Source organism: Syngnathus acus, chromosome 8 (genome assembly GCF_901709675.1).
Source record: "Syngnathus acus chromosome 8, fSynAcu1.2, whole genome shotgun sequence".
NCBI classification, from domain to species: Eukaryota; Metazoa; Chordata; class Actinopteri; order Syngnathiformes; family Syngnathidae; genus Syngnathus; species Syngnathus acus.
Genome location: NC_051093.1, coordinates 7339995 through 7358799, shown reverse-complemented (window position 1 = coordinate 7358799; position 18805 = coordinate 7339995). Strand labels below are relative to the sequence as shown.

At 42.0% G+C, this 18805-nt stretch overlaps 4 protein-coding genes across 9 annotated transcripts; 3 read left to right on the top strand and 1 right to left on the bottom strand.

The window, feature by feature from the left end:
• The first annotated feature begins 292 nt into the window (after positions 1–292).
• On the top strand, positions 293–2060 carry LOC119125591 (GTPase IMAP family member 7-like). Its single transcript, XM_037256216.1, has 2 exons — positions 293–493; positions 791–2060. The coding sequence occupies exons 1-2, from the start codon at positions 460–462 to the stop codon at positions 1810–1812; spliced, it is 1056 nt and encodes a 351-aa protein (XP_037112111.1). The 5' UTR covers positions 293–459; the 3' UTR covers positions 1813–2060.
• A 555-nt stretch (positions 2061–2615) lies between these two features.
• On the bottom strand, positions 2616–4719 carry kdelr3 (KDEL endoplasmic reticulum protein retention receptor 3). Its single transcript, XM_037256222.1, has 5 exons — positions 4361–4719; positions 3665–3765; positions 3417–3575; positions 3089–3341; positions 2616–2702 (listed from the first exon to the last, which is right to left on the bottom strand). The coding sequence occupies exons 1-5, from the start codon at positions 4449–4451 to the stop codon at positions 2659–2661; spliced, it is 648 nt and encodes a 215-aa protein (XP_037112117.1). The 5' UTR covers positions 4452–4719; the 3' UTR covers positions 2616–2658.
• Positions 4720–6099: 1380 nt separating this feature from the next.
• Positions 6100–10345, top strand: LOC119126038 (ATP-sensitive inward rectifier potassium channel 12). 3 transcript variants are annotated; one of them, XM_037257041.1, is made up of 3 exons: positions 6100–6315; positions 7179–7284; positions 8347–10345. In XM_037257041.1, the coding sequence occupies exons 2-3, from the start codon at positions 7256–7258 to the stop codon at positions 9959–9961; spliced, it is 1644 nt and encodes a 547-aa protein (XP_037112936.1). In that variant the 5' UTR covers positions 6100–6315; positions 7179–7255; the 3' UTR covers positions 9962–10345. The 3 variants fall into 3 exon arrangements, with proteins under 3 accessions (XP_037112936.1, XP_037112935.1, XP_037112934.1); XM_037257040.1 differs by having other exon boundaries at positions 7165–7284; XM_037257039.1 differs by lacking the exon at positions 6100–6315 and having other exon boundaries at positions 6862–7284.
• A 4293-nt stretch (positions 10346–14638) lies between these two features.
• Positions 14639–18560, top strand: sox10 (SRY-box transcription factor 10). Of its 4 annotated transcripts, XM_037256403.1 has the most exons (5): positions 14639–14813; positions 16149–16926; positions 17020–17321; positions 17421–17606; positions 17694–18560. In XM_037256403.1, the coding sequence occupies exons 2-5, from the start codon at positions 16502–16504 to the stop codon at positions 18176–18178; spliced, it is 1398 nt and encodes a 465-aa protein (XP_037112298.1). In that variant the 5' UTR covers positions 14639–14813; positions 16149–16501; the 3' UTR covers positions 18179–18560. The 4 variants fall into 4 exon arrangements, with proteins under 4 accessions (XP_037112298.1, XP_037112297.1, XP_037112296.1 ...); XM_037256402.1 differs by having other exon boundaries at positions 14640–14813; positions 17020–17288; positions 17421–18560; XM_037256401.1 differs by having other exon boundaries at positions 14640–14813; positions 17421–18560.
• Positions 18561–18805: the final 245 nt, after the last annotated feature.

Sequence of the window (18805 nt, the reverse complement as noted above, 5' to 3'; positions counted from 1 at the left end):
TAAAATGTATTTACTCATACTGTATAAACATTTTTGGAAATGTTTTGAAATGTGAGTTTGATATTTGTAACGTGTTGCCAACCTTTTTTTTTTTTTTTGCACATTATTGAGCTTTAATGATTGTTTGCTATGTTATTTTTCCTTACAGCCGCTCCTTTCAGAGGTTGTGGAATAAATTAATAGTTTAATTATATTGTTATGTTATTGGTGATCATTGTGGCGGTGCAGAGCAAAGTGTGGTAGCCCCTTTATGTAAAGATTGAGCCATTTATAGTATTAGACTGCCCTCGTGTGGCCTTAGTAAGTCACTACAGCCATGAAATCAAACTTGAATGCGATGGATGCACTGCAGTATAGTGAAGCGAAAAATCATTAAGACGCAGGCGATATTTTTGTTTTGTGTGTACCATTCTAGTCTGTTGGTTATACTAGTAATCTATTTGGAGTTTATCTGTTAGGATGTCAGCATCTGAAACTGCTGCGTCATCTGGAGGTATGTCGCGTGCGAATTGCACGATCCTATTATCATTACGCGAGCAACTGATCTTAATGTTTCGCTAATTTATGAAAAAATATATTGTATTAATAATATAATATTGTAAGTTTTACCACCGGCCACGTTAGACGGCTGCATTTTACATTAAATGTTGCCCTTGAAAAAAATATTAATTTCAATTTAACATGGGCAAGTGGGATTTATTATATTATTTTTTGGTTCTTGTATTGGCTCCAACTCTATTTTGCGAGTGATTCTGTGGCTAGTGATATATTATGTTACTTTTTGCTGCAGCCTGTGAAGCATCTCGGTCCACATCAGATGCTGAGCTAAGGATTGCTCTTCTAGGAAAGACAGGATCAGGAAGGAGCTCCTCAGGCAACACCATCCTGTGTAGGCCGGCCTTCAGTGTTGATGTCTCCTCCTGTTCCGTCACCACACGTTGCATGAAGGAGACTGGGACAGTAGACGGAAGGGGCATCTCTGTGATTGACACGCCGGGGTTCTTCCACACGCATCTGTCCACTCAGGAGGTCATTCGAGAAGTGGGACGGTGTGTGGTCCTGTCCTCTCATGGCCCCCATGTATTCTTGGTGACCCTTCAACCTGGCAGGTTCACCCAAGAAGAAAGAGATGTCCTGGAGTGGATCAAGGCGACATTTGGACCTGGAGTCACAAGGTTTACTTTGGTGCTATTCACGTGGGGAGACCAGTTGCATGGAAAATGTGTTGAAGACTTTCTGGAGCAGAATGATGAGCTGTCTGCGTTTGTCAGCAGCTGCCATGGAGGCTTTCACGTGTTTGACAACAGCGAGCAGAATACGACCTCGTGTTCACAACAAGTGGAGCAACTCCTGAGAAAGATTGACAAGCTTGTGGACGGCAACGAAGGATGTTGCTATACCAACGACATGTTCAAGGAGGCCGAGAATGCCATCCGAGACACCCGGGAGAAGATGCTGCAACAAAGACGACAAAGGTGGATGAATATTGAGGATGACCCAACAGAGGAGCAAGAGCCGGAGGTAGAAAAGAGGAGGAGGAAGGAGGATGAGGAGGTCAGGCGGAGAGCAGAGAGGCTCTTCTGGTGCGAGCTGTTGACTGCGATTGGAACGGGTGCAGCAGAAGGGGCCGGGATTGTCCAGACAGACGGGGACAAAGGCAAAGCTCTCAAGAAGGTCAAGGTGGTGGAGAAGGCGGCGGCGGCTCTGGTCACCTCGCCGTTCTCCATTAGTTCAGCTGCAAAAGTGGTGGGAGGTGCTGTGAGAGAAGGAAGTAAGGTGCTCTACAAGCATCGCAAAACGTTTCTACGCTGAAGAATTCCAGATCAGGCTCGGGAACTAAAACACATCAAGGTCATGAAAGAAATGATTACGTAATATCAAAACATCACGAGGCAACTGGAGTGTTGACAGATCACAACAAAGGCCATGTTAATAAATGATGTGCAATTTAATTTAGGGAGAAAAACATTTAAAGTGACACGGAAAAAATGGCTAAAATGATAACTTGCATTGGATTGAATTTCCATTTATATTATGTGTTTCATTTTTGGCTTCATGCACAAAAAAAATGGTTAGCCCTTTTACACCCTACTTGAAAAATACATTAACCTGAAAAAAAGTACAAGAGGAAAAATACAAAAATGTCACATCATTAGAAATAAAGGGAAAGGTCAAATATTAAAAAGGTAAAGAGGGAGTGTCTAAAAAATCCCAAGGCACTTTGAGCTCCATCACTGAGTACATTTTTACATCAAATATAATATTGGTGACTAAAAGATTTTAAAACAGTAACCGTTTCAAACTATGAGCGCTCATGTAGATTTTAGACAAACATTTCTTTGAGAGCCCGGTTCATATTCCAAAAACTGTATTCATTTGTCTTTGCGGACTCAATTATTAAATAAAATCTATTCAAATAGTGTTGTAAAGTTGCCCAAATTTGGGCTGTGTGTAAAAACATCATACATTTTCACTGTCATGTTTACATCCTACCTTATGTATACATACATATCAAGTAAGATAAGAAGTACCAGCCAGGTAGGAATTACATTTCAAGAAAAGCACTTGTTTGCTCCACGGAATGTCGTCTCATCTATCCCAGAGTTATGATGTACTTTTTTTTTGGGGGGGGGGGGTCCTCTGTGCTTCAACTGGTGACTAGACAGGCATTGGCAGGGTCATTTTCCCTCTCCCTCTTAGTACTGCACAGAAAATTCAAAACAAAGATTTAATTTAAAAAAAAAAGAAAGAGACCAATGATTTGGTCTCATTTCAAAATGCAAGCATTATTAGGTTTGTTATGCGAAGTATTTCACAGTGCATTTTTGTTTTTATCTCTGTGACTGCAAACTAGTTCAGCCTGTACTAATTAGTGGCTGCTACAACCAGTTGTGCTATATATAAAATGGCTGAGTGAAACATTATACTTAGGGATGGGTAAGTACTGATACCACATAATCGGTACCGTTTCAGTAACTAGCTGAGGTGATCCATATTTTTAGAATTTCAAAACAGCTGTATTAAATAAAAGTTGCTATCATGCTGTAGGAAATTTTTTTATGTAATTGCTCAGAAAGTTTTAGCTCACCTTTTGTGACATAAAGGTAGAAGAAGTCACAGTAGAAAATGGTCTGCACCACTCCAGCCACCACGGCGATATGATCAAAGAAGCCCTCGGTGTGGTAGCGCCAAACCCAATTGCCGATGTAAAGGGCTCTGTACAGGCCGAGGAAGAACAAATAATGGGTGGTGATGGACTCGGCCTCGCCCGTCTTGGAGATCATGAAGAGCTGCGGCATTATGGCCACAGATTCCAAGAAGATCGAGAAGGTCCAAAGGACCTGGATAGAAAAAAAGAAACGTGACTCAGACTCAAAGGAATGTCACAATATACTATACAATAAAAGCTTGTTTACCTCCAAGGGTGTGAAGGCGTAGTTCTCCAGTAAGGAAAGACCAATAACCGGCACCAACAGGAACTCCACGCGGAACGAGTCATTCTCAGAGTCGTAAGTGTTTCTGAAGCGCATGTAGATCATGTAGACGGTGGCGTAGGACAGCGCCAGAAACACCACCTTTTCATGACAATAATGGCAAAGGAATGATTAGGTCAGCTGCTAAGTAGTTCTTGCAATGGAATTTCTTAAAATTGTTTTTAAGTTACCTTCATAATTGTGTTGTAAGGAGAAATGAACATGGAGAATAAGTCGAGGTATCTGGTGGTGAAGACAAGCGCAAACAGCACCTGAGACTTCCCGGAGATGCCTGTAAACAAAAATAATAAGAGTGGTGAAAGTTTTGCACATGTTGTCATAAAAAAAGGATGTTTTCAAAAATCAAAAATGCAATGAAACCTTTCCAGGGGATTTCTTGAAACTATTAAATGCACAATTTTGTATCCACTTACATAGTGGATAAAATTCACAAAAGGATATTTTGTTTAACTTTTGAGGACGTCTACGCCTTTCTGTGACTCTTCCAGTCAGACAATGAAAGGACAAATTCCACAGAGAGCATCCTGGTTGAGATCTAATGATCTAATGAGTACTGGATCAATGAACATGTGCATTCCAAAAATTAGGTTTATTGAGATATTTCAGCGGAAATCTTATTATTAGTGTGGCCATTTATAAAGAGCAGCGTAATAAAAAAGAGGAAGTAGAACACTTTTGCTACCTGCCACGTAGCTTCCACTCTTTGCCATATTATTAAAATACCCCAATTAAAATTTATATCAGCGATATTGCACGATGTTCGTACATTTAATGTTAATATACGAACTCACTTTAAAGCAATACACTAAAGGCTGCACAATGTAATAAAGCGCAAAGATGCAAGACACAAAAAAAAGCCCACCTACCTGCACATGATCTGGATCTATAAATCTTTATTAACAGGATGATGATGGCCAACAGATGAGACACATCACCAGCCAGACGAAACGCGTTCATTTTGTTCACGTTTCCTTTTCAGTGACACCTCGAATTAATTGAATAACTTTGGCGACTGGGCCGACAATCAAATGCAATTTGAAGGCGAGCTTGAGGGAAACAAATGCTACAAAAGCATGCCAAACGCGATACACGTTGTTAACCCAACCGGTTGTTTGATAAACAAAAACAAAACATACAAAGATTACAAAGTGCTCCCACTAAAAGTAGTTGCAAGAGGAGGTGACGTGGCTGACAGTTCACGCAGCATTTACGCGTCATTCGTATTAATTGCGTTGGTATAATAAAGCGCTTCCGGTCTGTATTTTCAAACTAAAAGTGTAGTCAATTGACCGTAAATCGATAGTTGGTCGTAATCAAATCCGTTATTATAATGTAGTATGAAAATATTTTAGTTATGTATATCCTTTTATAAATACCCATTTATTTTCAATCAAAATGGAATTTTGTATAATTAAAAATCTAAACCTATTTTAACAAATTTACCGTAAATCGATAGTTGGTCGTAATCAAATCCGTTATTATAATGTAGTATGAAAATATTTTAGTTATGTTTATCCTTTTATAAATACCTATTTATTTTCAATCAAAATGAAATTTTGTATAATTAAAAATCTAAACCTATTTAACTATGATCAGAACTTGAACATGACGCAGTTATGTTCTTCCTCTACCTCAGTGACTGATCCATAATAAAACAAATTGATAACCAAAGAAGACAGGGGGCATCAAATGTACTTTAGATAGGACATACAGTGGACGAATCTGACGCCAGGACTAAGACATGGCAAGTAATCTGTCACCCAGGCCTGATTAACTTCTATTTATACATACAGAGTCAGGTCTCCCCATCATCCTTCTCATCCATCTCATATTGTTGATATCGGCACAATGTGTTGATCTCCGAGCATCCTTGGAAATCCCTTCCAGGTTCTCCTCTATCTTCATGTTTTGAGTTCACCACAATGTTGAAGCTATTTACAGTTCACATATCTCCTGCCACCCACTTGTTCCTCCTTTTGAAATATGAAAATATCACTCCCACATTGTCACTCAGAGGTGATGGTGTTAAAAAAAAATAACATTCCAATCAACGATTGATGGGATTAAGTTGTGGTTGGAGTCAAGCAGGTTGAGGATTGTATATATGCATCTGGAAATAAAATTGCAAAATGTATTCATTTTATCTGTATGGATGCACTCATAATAAATATATGTAATCCAACACTTGCACCTCTAAACCAGTTTTTTTTTCCTATTACCACATCAACCAAAGTATCACTCAAAATCCACCTATGATGTGCGGTTCAAAATCATCGTGCTCATTGTAGAATAATCACGAATATGAGTGAGTGAGTGAGTGAGTGGGAGCCCATTGCAGCGAAAGCACAAAGGCAGCAGAGAATTAAAGCTGCACATTTTAAAAGCAGACAGTTTCTGTGAAGGAGGTTATTTAGTATTATTTGGTGTTTACAGACTTTATCGTGTATAATATCTTTTTCACATTGCACGTACACAAAACAAGATGCATACTTGTGTTTTTACATCAACACATTTGGAGCCCCCCATCACCATTTTTAGTTCACATCATCATCATCATCCCTCTTCCTCCCCCCCTCCCATCACGTATCGTCCATGCTGAGGTAGATTGACACAGCAGTTACGGGAGAGTGCTCAGTGGCAGGGTTACACAAGTCATAAAGGAGGACAATAAGGGATTAAAAGGAAAGAATGATGAAGAATTATTCAAGAGGAAGTCAGTAAAAGAAAGTGAAAGAGAGGAAGGAGGAATAGAAGCATTGACAGCGCTAGTGGGACTTTGAGAAGTCAACTTTCAGGGAATTTCAATTACGACAACAGTAGGGTGAGTATGTTTTTCATCATCGTCACAATTTGGAAATTGCAATTAGATCATTTATCTGTTTAATTCAGGAATGTTTGAAAGAAAAATGTCAGAAAACTAGCTTGTCATGAAAAGTCCTCGGGCAAGTATGACTTGGTCAATCTCGCTTTGGCACTGGGGAGGTGACATCATAGGAAAGTAGTAAAATAAAAATTATACAGTCTTTTTTTCTTCTTCAAATATACAGTATATATAAAAATAAATCTATTACAGCGTGACTCAACTACTAAGAAATAAGTCAAAATGCCAGTGGTGATTTCGACATTTTTTTTGCATTTATCATTTAATTATCAATGCATGTACAGTCATCCTTATAGATGACTTTGGTAATAGAATTAAATGCATCTGAGATGACAAAGGATATGATGGAGGGTGGAATGATAACACATCTAGGAAGAGGGCTGTGGCTAGAGTCGCTCACTAATTGCTGTGAGTCAAGTCTATAATCGTTTTTGATCATCAAATTCTAGAGTTGATCAAGGTAAAGTTTTTTTTTTCTTCTTTCCGGTGCAGTGTTATGGTACAATCTCATTTTATTGGGTCCACAATGCTCCTTGTGACAAGATAATCTTGTCTCAGATGTCTGTAAAACACGGCCAGGGTCAAACGAGGATTAAGTCTAAATCCACTTTTTTTTTTTCTTCTTTTTAATCAGCAATGATATAAGAATGGCGTGGAAAAAAATCAGATTCGAAAATCAACAAGTATCCCGGAAGTAACAAATATGCCTTGATTGATGTCATTCTTCGAGGTGATTTTTTTTTTTTTCGTGACTATTGTTTGTGCTCATTGGCTTCTGTTCTTCTCCAGTGTTTTTCTTAAAGGCCCAAGTATTGCCTGCATGTTGGACGCCTGATCTGTGGGAGTCATCAGACTCTGGCCTCCCACCCAAAAACCTCAAATGAGGGATTATTGTTGCCATGGGAACAAGTAGGTCCCACAAGGTGATGGAGGCAGTCTTCTGTGTAGGACTCCTGGAGTGGTTCTGTTTGGACGTAGATGAATCCAGACAAGAGCGATGATGCCGTATCAGGCAGGCATCTATTCTGTTGCCAAAGTAATTGGACACGGATACAGCGTGAGTCAGGAGCAGCTCAGGAATATTTAGAGCAAGCAGATCGTCACAAAGGTTAAGGCCATTCTGTACTGTCCTACACAGAGTTCTCCTCCCCACCATGCAGCCACACAGCATGTTATGCGATTAATGGCACCTAATTTTCTGATCATGAACAAATGTTCTATGTATGCGTGCCTCAATATCAGTTGACTGTATCTCTCTCTCTCTCTTTTTTTTTTTAATTTGGTTCCTGATTCAATTCCTGGCAAGAAAATTGATTATTCATATCGGTAGATATTACTCTCAATTAAAATAAATGAATCCAGAGGGCTTTGGAATGATTAAACAAAGTGTGTCATATTTGATCAATAAAATAAAAATTAATTAAATTAAGATTTAAAAATAATTAAATTAAAACATTTTTTTTAATTAAAATAAATACAAAAATAATTACATTAAAATAAATAAAAAATGTTAAACAGCTACTGGCATAGACAAAAGTGTTGTGAGCATTGGGGCACTGTATCGAACAAAATAAGAACTCATTTGTGACTATACACTGAGGTCAAATATTATTGATGTTGCCACGCAACCTCTGTTGTATTGAATCTCCAAAAACTAGTTGCTGGCATAAATGTCAAGTCTCTCACACCAAACTCATCAAAGCGTGCTTCTGTTGATTCAACTCCAAATGGACTATGACTCAGACACATACATATAATCCCATAAATGGACATGACAGTAATCCCTCCCATAAACTCAACTCACCTTCCCAAATTATAATCCACTTAATGTTCACCTATCTACAAAATGCCAGTGACGTAGCAATAAAAGTTCCTAAAAAACAATCAGTAACAATTATAAAGCAGAACTATGCGGCTAAATTGTTTATATATTTATAAATAACATTAATCTTGCCATCCTTTGCCTCGCAGGTACAGCATTGTATCAAACAACATAGAAGAGTGTGGAAAGATCTGCATCTTGGATCTCAAGAACAATCACACTTCCTCCGACGTCCACTCACACTCGGCCTGTGACAAGAAAATAGACAGCGGGAGGAGGAGGCGGCGTTCGGAAGCCTCCGCTGCTGTCCCCCGTGCACGGGGACCACCAGGGATGAACAACTACAACGGGAAGGTTCTGACAAGAGGCTCCGGCCAAGCACGGAGCCGCTTTGTAAAAAAAACCGGACAATGTAATGTTGTCTTCACGAACATGGAGGAAAAGCGGCAGCGTTACCTAGCGGATATTTTCACCACCTGTGTGGACATCCGCTGGAGATACCTGATGTTTATATTCTGCACCAGTTTTTTGATCTCCTGGCTTTTCTTCGGCATCATTTTTTACAGCGTCTCCTTCTCCCACGGGGACTTTGAGGAGCATCTTATGGTGAAAGGGGAGGGGCTAGAGGTGAGTGGGTCGTATAGTACGCCCAATTCTGGACAAACTACAGCAGGTCAGACAAGAAGAATGCCTTGCATCCTTCATGTCCAGGGATTTGTCGGCGCTCTTTTGTTTTCCATGGAAACGCAGACCACCATCGGCTACGGTTGGCGCTGCGTCACCGAGGAATGTCCCTTGGCTGTCATAACAGTCGTCGTTCAATCCATCCTGGGTTGCATCATTGACTCCTTCATGATTGGCACCATCATGGCGAAAATGGCACGGCCAAAGAAAAGAAACCAAACGCTTGTGTTCTCCAAAAATGCTGTCATTGCTCTTCGTGATGGTAAGCTGTGCCTCATGTGGAGAGTGGGGAACCTACGGAAGAGCCACATCGTGGAAGCTCACGTCCGGGCGCAGCTTATTCGTTCCTACGTTACGACGGAAGGAGAATTCATCCCGATGGAGCAGATGGACCTCAACGTGGGTTACGATGAAGGCACGGACAGGTTGTTTCTGGTGTCCCCGCTGGTTATCGTCCACGAGATAGACAAAGACAGTCCCTTGTATACGATCAGCCGAGTCAATCTGGAGACTGATGATTTTGAGATTGTCGTGATCTTGGAAGGAATGGTGGAAGCCACAGCCATGACCACCCAGTTTCGTAGTTCTTACCTATCCAAGGAGATCTTCTGGGGCCACAGGTTCGAGCCTGTCATTTATGAAGACCGCAACTGCTACAAGGTCGATTACGCACGCTTCGACTCCACGTACGAGGTGTCGTCGACACCCAACTTCAGCGCCAAAGAGCTGGACGAGACCGCGAGTCGGAATGTTTCTCCTATCTCGGCGTGTATGTCTTCAAAAAGTTTGATCCCTTGTTCGGTCAGTACCTTCTGCTATGAGAACGAGGTAGCGCTGAGCTGCGGGGAAGAAGAAGAAGACATCTTTGACTCCTGTCAGATTGGAGGGAAAGAAAGAGTAGAGGAGAGAAGGACTTCTGTGGACTTCCAGAATATTTTTAAAGACACAAGCACCGTGACATCTGGCAGTCACAATCTCATGTGTGTTCTGGACATGGACAATAATCAGATGGAGTTTGACATCCTCCAGAAAACCATTCCACTCGATCCAGTCACCTATAAGAACGAGCCAGACATTTGAAGATGCGCATTGAACTCATTCACTGCCAACCCAGGTAATATCTTTGACGTCTATAATCGTCAATGGTACTGAATGAGTTATACTGTTTAGCAGTTTAGCGAAATCGTGTACTCAAATATATACACCAAAACAGACTCCTGTGGTCACACTTTGGAATGATGTCAGCCATGATGTAAAGTCATTGTAACAAAAGGGATGAAGTCAAGTTAATATGTACAATGTAATGTTTCTTCAAGAAGTATTTTGTTGTTGTTGCTGTAACACGTTCCTGCTTTGTACATGTTCCAATCGCACATAAAATAAGATTACTAAGAAAACAAAGCACTTTAAAAAAAAATGATGTTTCCATTTCATGTCATGTCGTAAATAAATCTTTCAATTGTCCTTGCTGTTGCTTTCTTTGCCACTAGATGTCAGTGCAGTTATTTAAAGTACAGAGCCCCATTAAAACTAACAAACGTGAATTATTAAAAGGTGCTTTGAAAGAAAACAATCAATATTTACTTAATGTGTGTATATGAGTTTAGATTTATTTATTTTTTTTCATTTTACAGGTTCTACCAAATATGACATTAAGTAGCTACATTTTTCTACGACTGATCATGTGACAGTTGATTGATACTGTGACTGCTGAGATGAATTGTGAAGTGATAAAGTGCATTTAAACGCTGTTGGACGAGGATTGTGCTAAGTACTTTCACATTTGTAGAACAGAACCAAAAGCAGGTCATGATTGAGATGTCAGACAGCAAAAAGAGAAAGACCACACAACTGCTTTTTCGCCAGTGGGTGCAGTTTGATTTTGTCTTGTGACCCACACACAAAAATTTAAAGGCTGGAGGCCCAACATGAATCCTGGCTCAACAGAGTTGCAGCAGTATTAAATATTGAGCACATTGAAAATAAATAGCAGCTGTGGAAAAGTTTAAGAAGAGGAAGGCTTGGAAAGAAAAAAAAGAGAGGGACCAGAAGATGTCCACTTATGGAAGGAATGAGTGAGCGAGAGAGAGAGAGAGAGAGAGGTCATATGATAGAGACGGTTTGACCCCGGAGGAAATTTGTTCCTTTGTGAATTTTTTTTATTTTTTTTTCCACAAATCAGATGTTTTGAAACCAGTCACTCTTCCCTACTTCCTATGACTGCATTATTTTTTTCTCCATCAGAATCCTAACAAAACCATCAACCTGTTTTGTCTCCACCATGCTACGTGTCAAAGCGATGAGGTTCCCATGCACCAGCGCCAAATTGGACATTTGAGTCTCATGAGTAGAGGAAGTGCATATCTGCCGGTGTCAAACATGAAAGGCGAGAACAAGGGAGGAAGGGGCCAGTTGCGCAGGAACAGGCCTGGAGGCTATCAGCTTTTCATTAACGGGTCACTGAGTGAATGAGAGTCATGGGTGGAATGGTTAAATAGGAGAAGCCGGCCCGGGTCACGTCGATGGTTATTGGGGTGATCCGGGGGGGGGGGGTCCATATTGTGTATTGTCCTTCAAGGGAGCAACAGTGAGTCTTTGTGCCAGACATTTGTAAGTATGCTAATTATGGGATCTTTGTCTTCTACAACTGTTTTTTGGGATTTGCACTCCTCTAACATTCAAACTTGTTTTATTTATTTTTTTGCAAAACATATGATGTGAATAAGTCACACTGCAGTTATTGCAAGCATCCAAATTGCAACTAAATTCACTTTTATTTCTTTTAAATCTACCCCGTTCCGATGTTATCTTTTAACCTGTGTGTCCAATCCGGATGTAAACACCCCTGGAACGCAACACTTTTGTCGTATATTCATGTTTTGGTATCAAATAAAAAAAATAAGGAAAGAATTGGCTCTACTGTTTTATATTTTCAAGCTTGTCGTTTCCTTTTTATTTTCACTTTTCTTGTCTTGATTGAAAATCTTGATCTGTCTGGTTTAGAAATCAGCTGCTTTGCCATCCTTCCATGCTTTAATTCTTTTGCTTTAATTCTGATGATAGATCCAACCAGAGGGGAATTCACAACCTCGGTCACAGTCAATGTCGGCATTGTGCTGACATTTAGGGAAAGAAAACACCACAGAAAATACTGCTTCTGTCCGTCCGTCCATCTATCAACTATACATTGCCTGTTTCTTCCATTTTCAGGAAACCAAACAACAACAAAAAACATCAGAAGCCATTCAAATTGCATTGCCACAGAGCGGAAGCCATTTTCAGCACTTAGATTAGTCAATCATTTGTTAAGAAGAAAAAAAACAGACCCACGTGGGGACTGAGAAGATCTATGAAAGAAAAAAAATAATGAAAATGACCAAATTTGGACATAGGACGTTTCTGCCTGATGCTCGCATTTGTCACTGATGTTTGTTTCAGAACTGCTAATAATGGGCTGACTGTCTTCAAATTGTTCAGTTTTGAAACATCCATGTTTATTTGTGTGTAAACAAATATGGAGACCTAATAAAAGATTTTCTTCATGTTGTCCGAACGTTTTGTGGGTCAGACAATTTTAGCGGTTTATTTACAATTCCAAGTAAAAGATTTGGGATTTAGACCAGGATAACAAAATTCTGCACAATATTTATGCGAGCATGTGTGTGTGTGTGTGTCAGCCTGAAGAAGCAGCTGTGGGCCCTGCATTTGAACTCTGGCTCACATGGGCAAAGCGAGGCAGGGCCGCAGGGTGAGAAGGCTCTGGGAGAGGGGGAGAGTCACCCGACAAATTCACCGTCTCCTTCTCCTCTTTCATGTCCCTCTCTCAGTATCCAACAACAAACTCTTTCATTCAGGCATCTTTGCAGCCAGCCACCCGCAGACCCTCGAGGTCCCCACCCATTCACGCTGGTTAATTCAATGATCCGTGAAAAACTCATGATTAGAAAGTGACCTTTTTTTTCTTTTCTTCATACAGATTCTTTTCCATATCTTATGCCAAGATGCATCTTTTGACTTCCTCTTCTGGATCAAATATTTAACTTAACAAATCAAAACATGGTTCCATCTCATGAAGTAAAGATATTGAATTATTAGTGTCGTTCACGTCAAGACCAAACATTTGCTTCAAAGAACCTTTTGTCACATTATCGCAAGCCAAGTGTTGAATACTTAAGCAGTTTCTGAAAATGGAACATTTTTTGCAAGGCACATCATGCCTTGCCTGTCCAAAAGGACAAAATGCAGAAACATCCCCAACAAAGCATCCCATTGTTTGCAGCCAAATTCTTGCACAACATTTTCTGAATTTTCTTGCTAATGACTCAAATTTACTCTCCGCTCGATTCACAATATTCAGTCACATCATCCTACAGAGATGCCATCCACTCCATGTTTAATGCATATGAGTGGAGATGTAAAAGATATTAAGCCTTTGCAAATTCAAAATGGCGGACGAAAACTGGACGAATGCAATCCTGATCACACTCTAAAAAATTTAATTAAATTACACATTACTTAGGAGAGCAACACCATCACGTCAGTAGCCCCGCAGCCGTGTTCTGAAAATAAGCGTTCGTTTAAAGATTATTTAGGCGGCAATTCGAATTTAACTAGGGTCAATGCAAATCACTTTTACACACTTTAATATAGTGTGAAGAAGAACATCAGTGAAGCGCCACGGGGGCATTCAGGGAGCTTTAAGAGCTTCGGGTTGCATTTTGGCGAGAGAGTGTGGCCCAAATGGAATCATGTACTGTACAACAAAACCTTTGTTGTAAATAAATACTTAATAATGGACTGTACATATTTTGTTATTCCTTTGACGTACTTCTACTAGAAGTGACATCAGTCAATATCTCTCCATCCATCCCTCCCTCCCTCCCTCCCTCCCTCCCTCCCTCCCTCCCTCCCTCCAAAGGCCAGACTCTAACCTTCCACTTCTGAACTGCGAGGCGGACGTGCTAACCAGCGCGCCGCCCGTATCGCGGATTTAAATGCATGAAATGTTTTGTGTTATAACCACGAGGCTATGAAACGTTGCACAATGCGTCTCTTTGGTGTGTGTTTGTGTGTTATTTGGTTGGGAGCTGAACAGCACGCGTTTTAAGCAAACAGTCTCGCCATGTGAAGAAAGGAGGAAGGAGAAGATGGGGACATTTGGTTGCAAACACTGGCGCTGTTCTTTCCTAACAAAGACTCCCACTGTACCCGGCATGCGACACTTTTTGCCCCAAACTAAAACGGTCACACTTTTTCTGTCTTGGTTTGTTGAATACAGGTACGTTAAACCTTGATCTTTGAGTCAGTTGATTTTTTATTTTTTTTTAAAGTGTAAAAATGTAATTATAGCATTTATATTGGCTTTCTGGTCAGAAAAAAGTAAATAAATGTATGCTTCCAAATTTTTCTTGCTCATGCATTTTGAAATATATTCTCTATATATACATATTTATTTATATATGTGGCCTTCAGTAGTACTGATTAAAAAAGGTGCTCCCCCCTCCCCTCCAGCATTTAAGTTGTCCATCCCTGATGTAAACAATAAACACACGTGAGTGTGAGCTCATTCCTGAACTCTACAATACGTAACGTGCATTGTCCATTTCACGCACGAGTCCAATTTGTTTCAAGAACTTTACCTCAATTGAAGAGGGAGAGGGGAAAAGTTTCAACCAATCATATGGCAGTTCTATCCCAGCGAGTTGCTGTTACTTTAAGACCTATCCGCCCTTGTTTTATTCTACTATTTTTTTCCTGTCTGGCCTCATACAAGGAGCCGTTTAAGACGGGTCGCAGTCACACAGAGCTTGCATTCATAGCCTGGTACAGCGAGCGAGTGAGGGGGCTGGGGAAGCCTGCAGTGTCACCGTGGTGGAAAGGAACTGGAGGATTCTCCTGCACAAGCCACCGGCAACTTTTCCTCAGTACTGAAGTAAGACGTTCTCTATATTGCTGATATCTCTGCTCTCAATCTATCTTTTGCCAATTTGATCAAAAAGATACGACTCTGAATTTGAACAGGTCACACTAGCTGACATTTGGATAATTACAATTCTAATGGCAAACTTTATGCCTGCCTGACAATTTAAAAATCATTTAAGAGGTTCGGTTATTATTTTCATTAGATTTTTTTGCGCTAGAGCAAAAACTTTTATTTAACGTAAGGCTGCTGATGTCAGAGATTTGTTGAAGTACAAAAAAAAAAAATGGCAGCACTTTTTGGTTAAATTGGATTTGATGTTAGAGTTTTGATTAATTCTTTGTGATTTGAATGTGTTTTGATAAAGTTGTTACTTGATACTGAGTGATCAAAGGTGAGCTTGTCTAATTGGAGAAGTGGCAAATTATGGGCAAACTATCTGCAAATTTTCAGAATTCATATTTATGTAATTTACTGTGTGCACTGAGGGGAAAAAAAGTAAATAAAGAACAAGAGTGCATTGTAAACTGTTATATTCTCATGTTTCATAAGAAATAGCATAAATATGGTTTAGTAATATCAATTCAGATAGCAATAGGGCACAAAACCTATTTGGAATTTTGGGCCAATGTTTAATTTAATTATTTATTCATCTATTTATTTATTTATTTTTACACCTTGCAAGCAACAACCATTTGAGGGGCTCAGGTACAATAGGTCAAGCAAATAAGCTACCTGCAAAAGATATCCTCAAGGAGACCTTATTTGAAAACATTCATTTTTATTTTTTGGGGAAAAAGTAAATTGAATATTTTGGTGGTCTCTCAATGGCATGTTAAATTGACAACTTCTTTTATAATGCCACCGGATGTGGGCTGGAATTCAATATTTACTGCAATTTCCCTTTGCAAACAAACCATCGAGTTGTATGTTGCTGATTCACGGCCCATTAGCTGATGTGGGTGTAAAATTGAGACAGGGTGTCGACTTGACGGACAAAACAAGGACACATTTTGCTACCTCTAATAAACGCGGTCCTGTGCAACAAGCACTCTGTGTCAAATCACACCATGAGGTTTATATTTCCACAACCAGGCCATGTTTATCCAAGAAGTGCAATGTAAATCCCAGGTCTGTGCTATTGCCGCCTCAAATCATTCCAACACTTTCTCTCCTGGGAGCTTAGATTAACTGCCAAATATTTAACGGGCAGTAGTTTATTTTGGCGGGGTGGGTAATGCCCGCAGACGGAAACCAACGTGGGCCAATCTTTCAATTAATTGCAATTAAAAAATGAATTGTTGAACTGTAGGAATTGTCAACAAAAAGCAAGTTGTGCCGTTTCAGGTCCGCCGTTGGAATTCCATCGCCTGAGTCGCAGAGGAGAGAGACACGGGAACGTCATCGGATAGGTGGGCGAGTTTGGTGCTGATTGCTGTTCTTTAGCAGGTAAACTGGGGTCTAAGGTGCGCGCTGAGCCGCCTATGATACCAACCACACGGATGGAAAGAACTTTGATGTTCAACCCTCATCGAGTTCTACAACGGAGGCTGAGAGTAGAGACAGATTGGCAGTTTATATTATAATTCAACAGAGGTCAGAAGTGAAGATCAGACACATCAACATCAGTGCATAAGAGTAGGGACCAAACAGTAGGCAGCCAACAGTTTTAGGAAAAAAAGAGTCGAGCAAGCATCTTCATGAAGATGTCCAGAGAGGAGCAGAGCTTGTCAGATGTCGAGCTCAGCCCCGGCAGGTCGGACGACAGCCGATCACCCGGTCATTCGTCCGGCGCCGGCGGGGATGAGTCGCCCCTCCACGGGCAGCAGCTGCTAGCGGTTCTAGATGACGGCACGAGGGGACACCCCCCGGGTAAATCCGACGATGAGGATGAGCGATTCCCGGCGGGGATCCGTAAGGCGGTCAGTCAGGTGCTCAACTGCTACGACTGGACATTGGTGCCCATGCCCGTGCGGGTGAACAACGGCAACAAGAGCAAGCCGCACGTCAAGAGACCCATGAACGCCTTCATGGTGTGGGCGCAGGCGGCGCGGAGGAAACTGGCAGACCAACACCCGCATCTGCATAACGCCGAGCTCAGCAAGACCCTGGGGAAGCTTTGGAGGTGAGATGGTGTCGTCGTCGCTGCTCAGGTTGTTGTAGGTTGACGTGGCCTTCGATCGAAAGCATCGTCGACATCTGTTCGTTTTCACCCAAGGCTTCTCAATGAGAGCGATAAGCGACCGTTCATCGAGGAAGCGGAGAGGTTGAGAAAGCAGCACAAGAAAGACTACCCCGACTACAAATATCAGCCTCGACGCCGCAAGAACGGAAAGACTGGTTCCGGATCAGGGAGTGACGCAGAAGGCCATATGGAGGGTGAGATCAAGCATAGACAATCCATCTACAAGGGCCTTCATCTGGATGTGGTCTACACAGGGGGGGCTGGGTCCCCTCTGGCAGATGGGCATCCCCCTCATGCTGCAGGTGGGCTGCCGGCTCCCTTGACCCACCTCACGAGTATGCCCTTGATATTATTCGCGGTTCGGATGAATATCTTCTTGTAACGTGGCTTTGTGACTTCACAAAGTTTTAACGTGGTCTGTCCTGTGTGTTCAGGTCACAGCCACAGTCCTCCTACACCACCAACCACACCCAAGACAGAACTTCAGTCTGGGAGGGCAGGGGATGGAAAGAGGGAGGTTTTGGGAAATGGGGTTCTCCGTGGCCCAATGGGAGCGGAGGGTAGTTCAGGTGCCGCAGGGTCCGGAAAGCCTAACATCGACTTTGGCAATGTGGACATCGGTGAGATAAGCAACGACGTGATGGCCACCATGGAGCCTTTTGATGTCAAGGAGTTTGACCAGTACCTTCCCCCCAATGGCCATCCAGGAATCGGGCAGAGTGCTGGTTCAGGAGCAGCGACGCCCATAACCACGGCGTCTCAATACACCTACGGGATCTCCTCCGCTCTGGCGGCGGCCAGTGGACACTCCGCCGCCTGGCAGCCGCAACAACATCACGGCTCCCCTCTGAGCTCAGACCCGTCCAAGACCCAGATCAAGAGCGAGGCCTTTTCAGAGGCGGCCGCAGCCGGTTCCCACGTCACCTACACCTCTCTAAGCCTCCCTCACTACAGCACTGCCTTCCCCTCGCTGGCAGCCAGGGCTCAGTTTGCCGAGTACGCCGACCAGCAGGCCTCAGGGTCGTACTACGCTCACTCTGGCCAGGCGCCGAGCTTATACTCGGCCTTTTCTTACATGGGGCCCACCCAACGGCCCCTGTACACTACGATCAGCGACCCATCCGGTGTGTCACAGTCACACAGCCCCACACACTGGGAGCAGCCCGTCTACACTACACTGTCGCGACCATGACAGATAACCAAACCAGATGGCGCCGGTGCCGGCCCGGCCCCCACGCCCGACCCGACGAGCTGCAGCGGTTTTGGTGAATGCGGTCTGGGCGGAGGGGAGTGGGCTGGCACCGGGGGAGCCGGCTGGGGAGACAGGAGGGGAGAAACCCCATACTGTTCTCGCCCGGTTGCGGAAATGCAGTCAGAGGTGAAGGCTGAGTTTGGAGCGTGGTGTTTTGACCATTTGATGCAATGAGGTTTGTAAATAAAAAAAACCTCAAAATGTCGAGCGCTCCAAACGACACAATTAGATCACGAACGGTGGCTTTCTGCGTGGATGTGAGCGAGTAGAATCACAGCTCATTCCAAGAAAGAACGTATTAAACCTTGAGCAATCATTCAATGTATTTTTTTATTTGTTTTATTGAGGAGAGCTCAAGATTTTTGCTGGTCCGTTTACATCTCAGGCACGATTGAGATATATCGCAATTTGTCTCGATTCAGCAAAACAATATGCTAACACTGACTTTTTAATAGGCACATTTGTTCCTGTTTATATCACTCTGTTTCTTTATGTATATATTTTTAAAAATGAATCTGCATATGGGAGGAGAGGGGTTGCCATGAAGTATCATATCATTTTTTTTTT

Bases quoted from the DNA above. Each gene is read 5' to 3' on its own strand.
- LOC119125591 (XM_037256216.1), top strand. From the start codon at position 460: ATGTCAGCATCTGAAACTGCTGCGTCATCTGGAG. The intron at 494-790 runs GTATGTCGCGTG...TTTTTGCTGCAG, and splicing joins AACTGCTGCGTCATCTGGAG to CCTGTGAAGCATCTCGGTCC.
- sox10 (XM_037256401.1), top strand. From the start codon at position 16,502: ATGAAGATGTCCAGAGAGGAGCAGAGCTTGTCAGATGTCGAGCTCAGC. The intron at 16,927-17,019 runs GTGAGATGGTGT...TTTTCACCCAAG, and splicing joins ACCCTGGGGAAGCTTTGGAG to GCTTCTCAATGAGAGCGATA. The intron at 17,322-17,420 runs GTATGCCCTTGA...CTGTGTGTTCAG, and splicing joins TCCCTTGACCCACCTCACGA to GTCACAGCCACAGTCCTCCT.
- kdelr3 (XM_037256222.1), bottom strand. From the start codon at position 4,451: ATGAACGCGTTTCGTCTGGCTGGTGATGTGTCTCATCTGTTGGCCATC. The intron at 3,766-4,360 runs GTAGGTGGGCTT...TTTTGTTTACAG, and splicing joins TAGATCCAGATCATGTGCAG to GCATCTCCGGGAAGTCTCAG. The intron at 3,342-3,416 runs GTAAACAAGCTT...TTTTCTATCCAG, and splicing joins ACGCCTTCACACCCTTGGAG to GTCCTTTGGACCTTCTCGAT.
- LOC119126038 (XM_037257041.1), top strand. From the start codon at position 7,256: ATGAGGGATTATTGTTGCCATGGGAACAA. The intron at 7,285-8,346 runs GTAGGTCCCACA...TTTGCCTCGCAG, and splicing joins TATTGTTGCCATGGGAACAA to GTACAGCATTGTATCAAACA.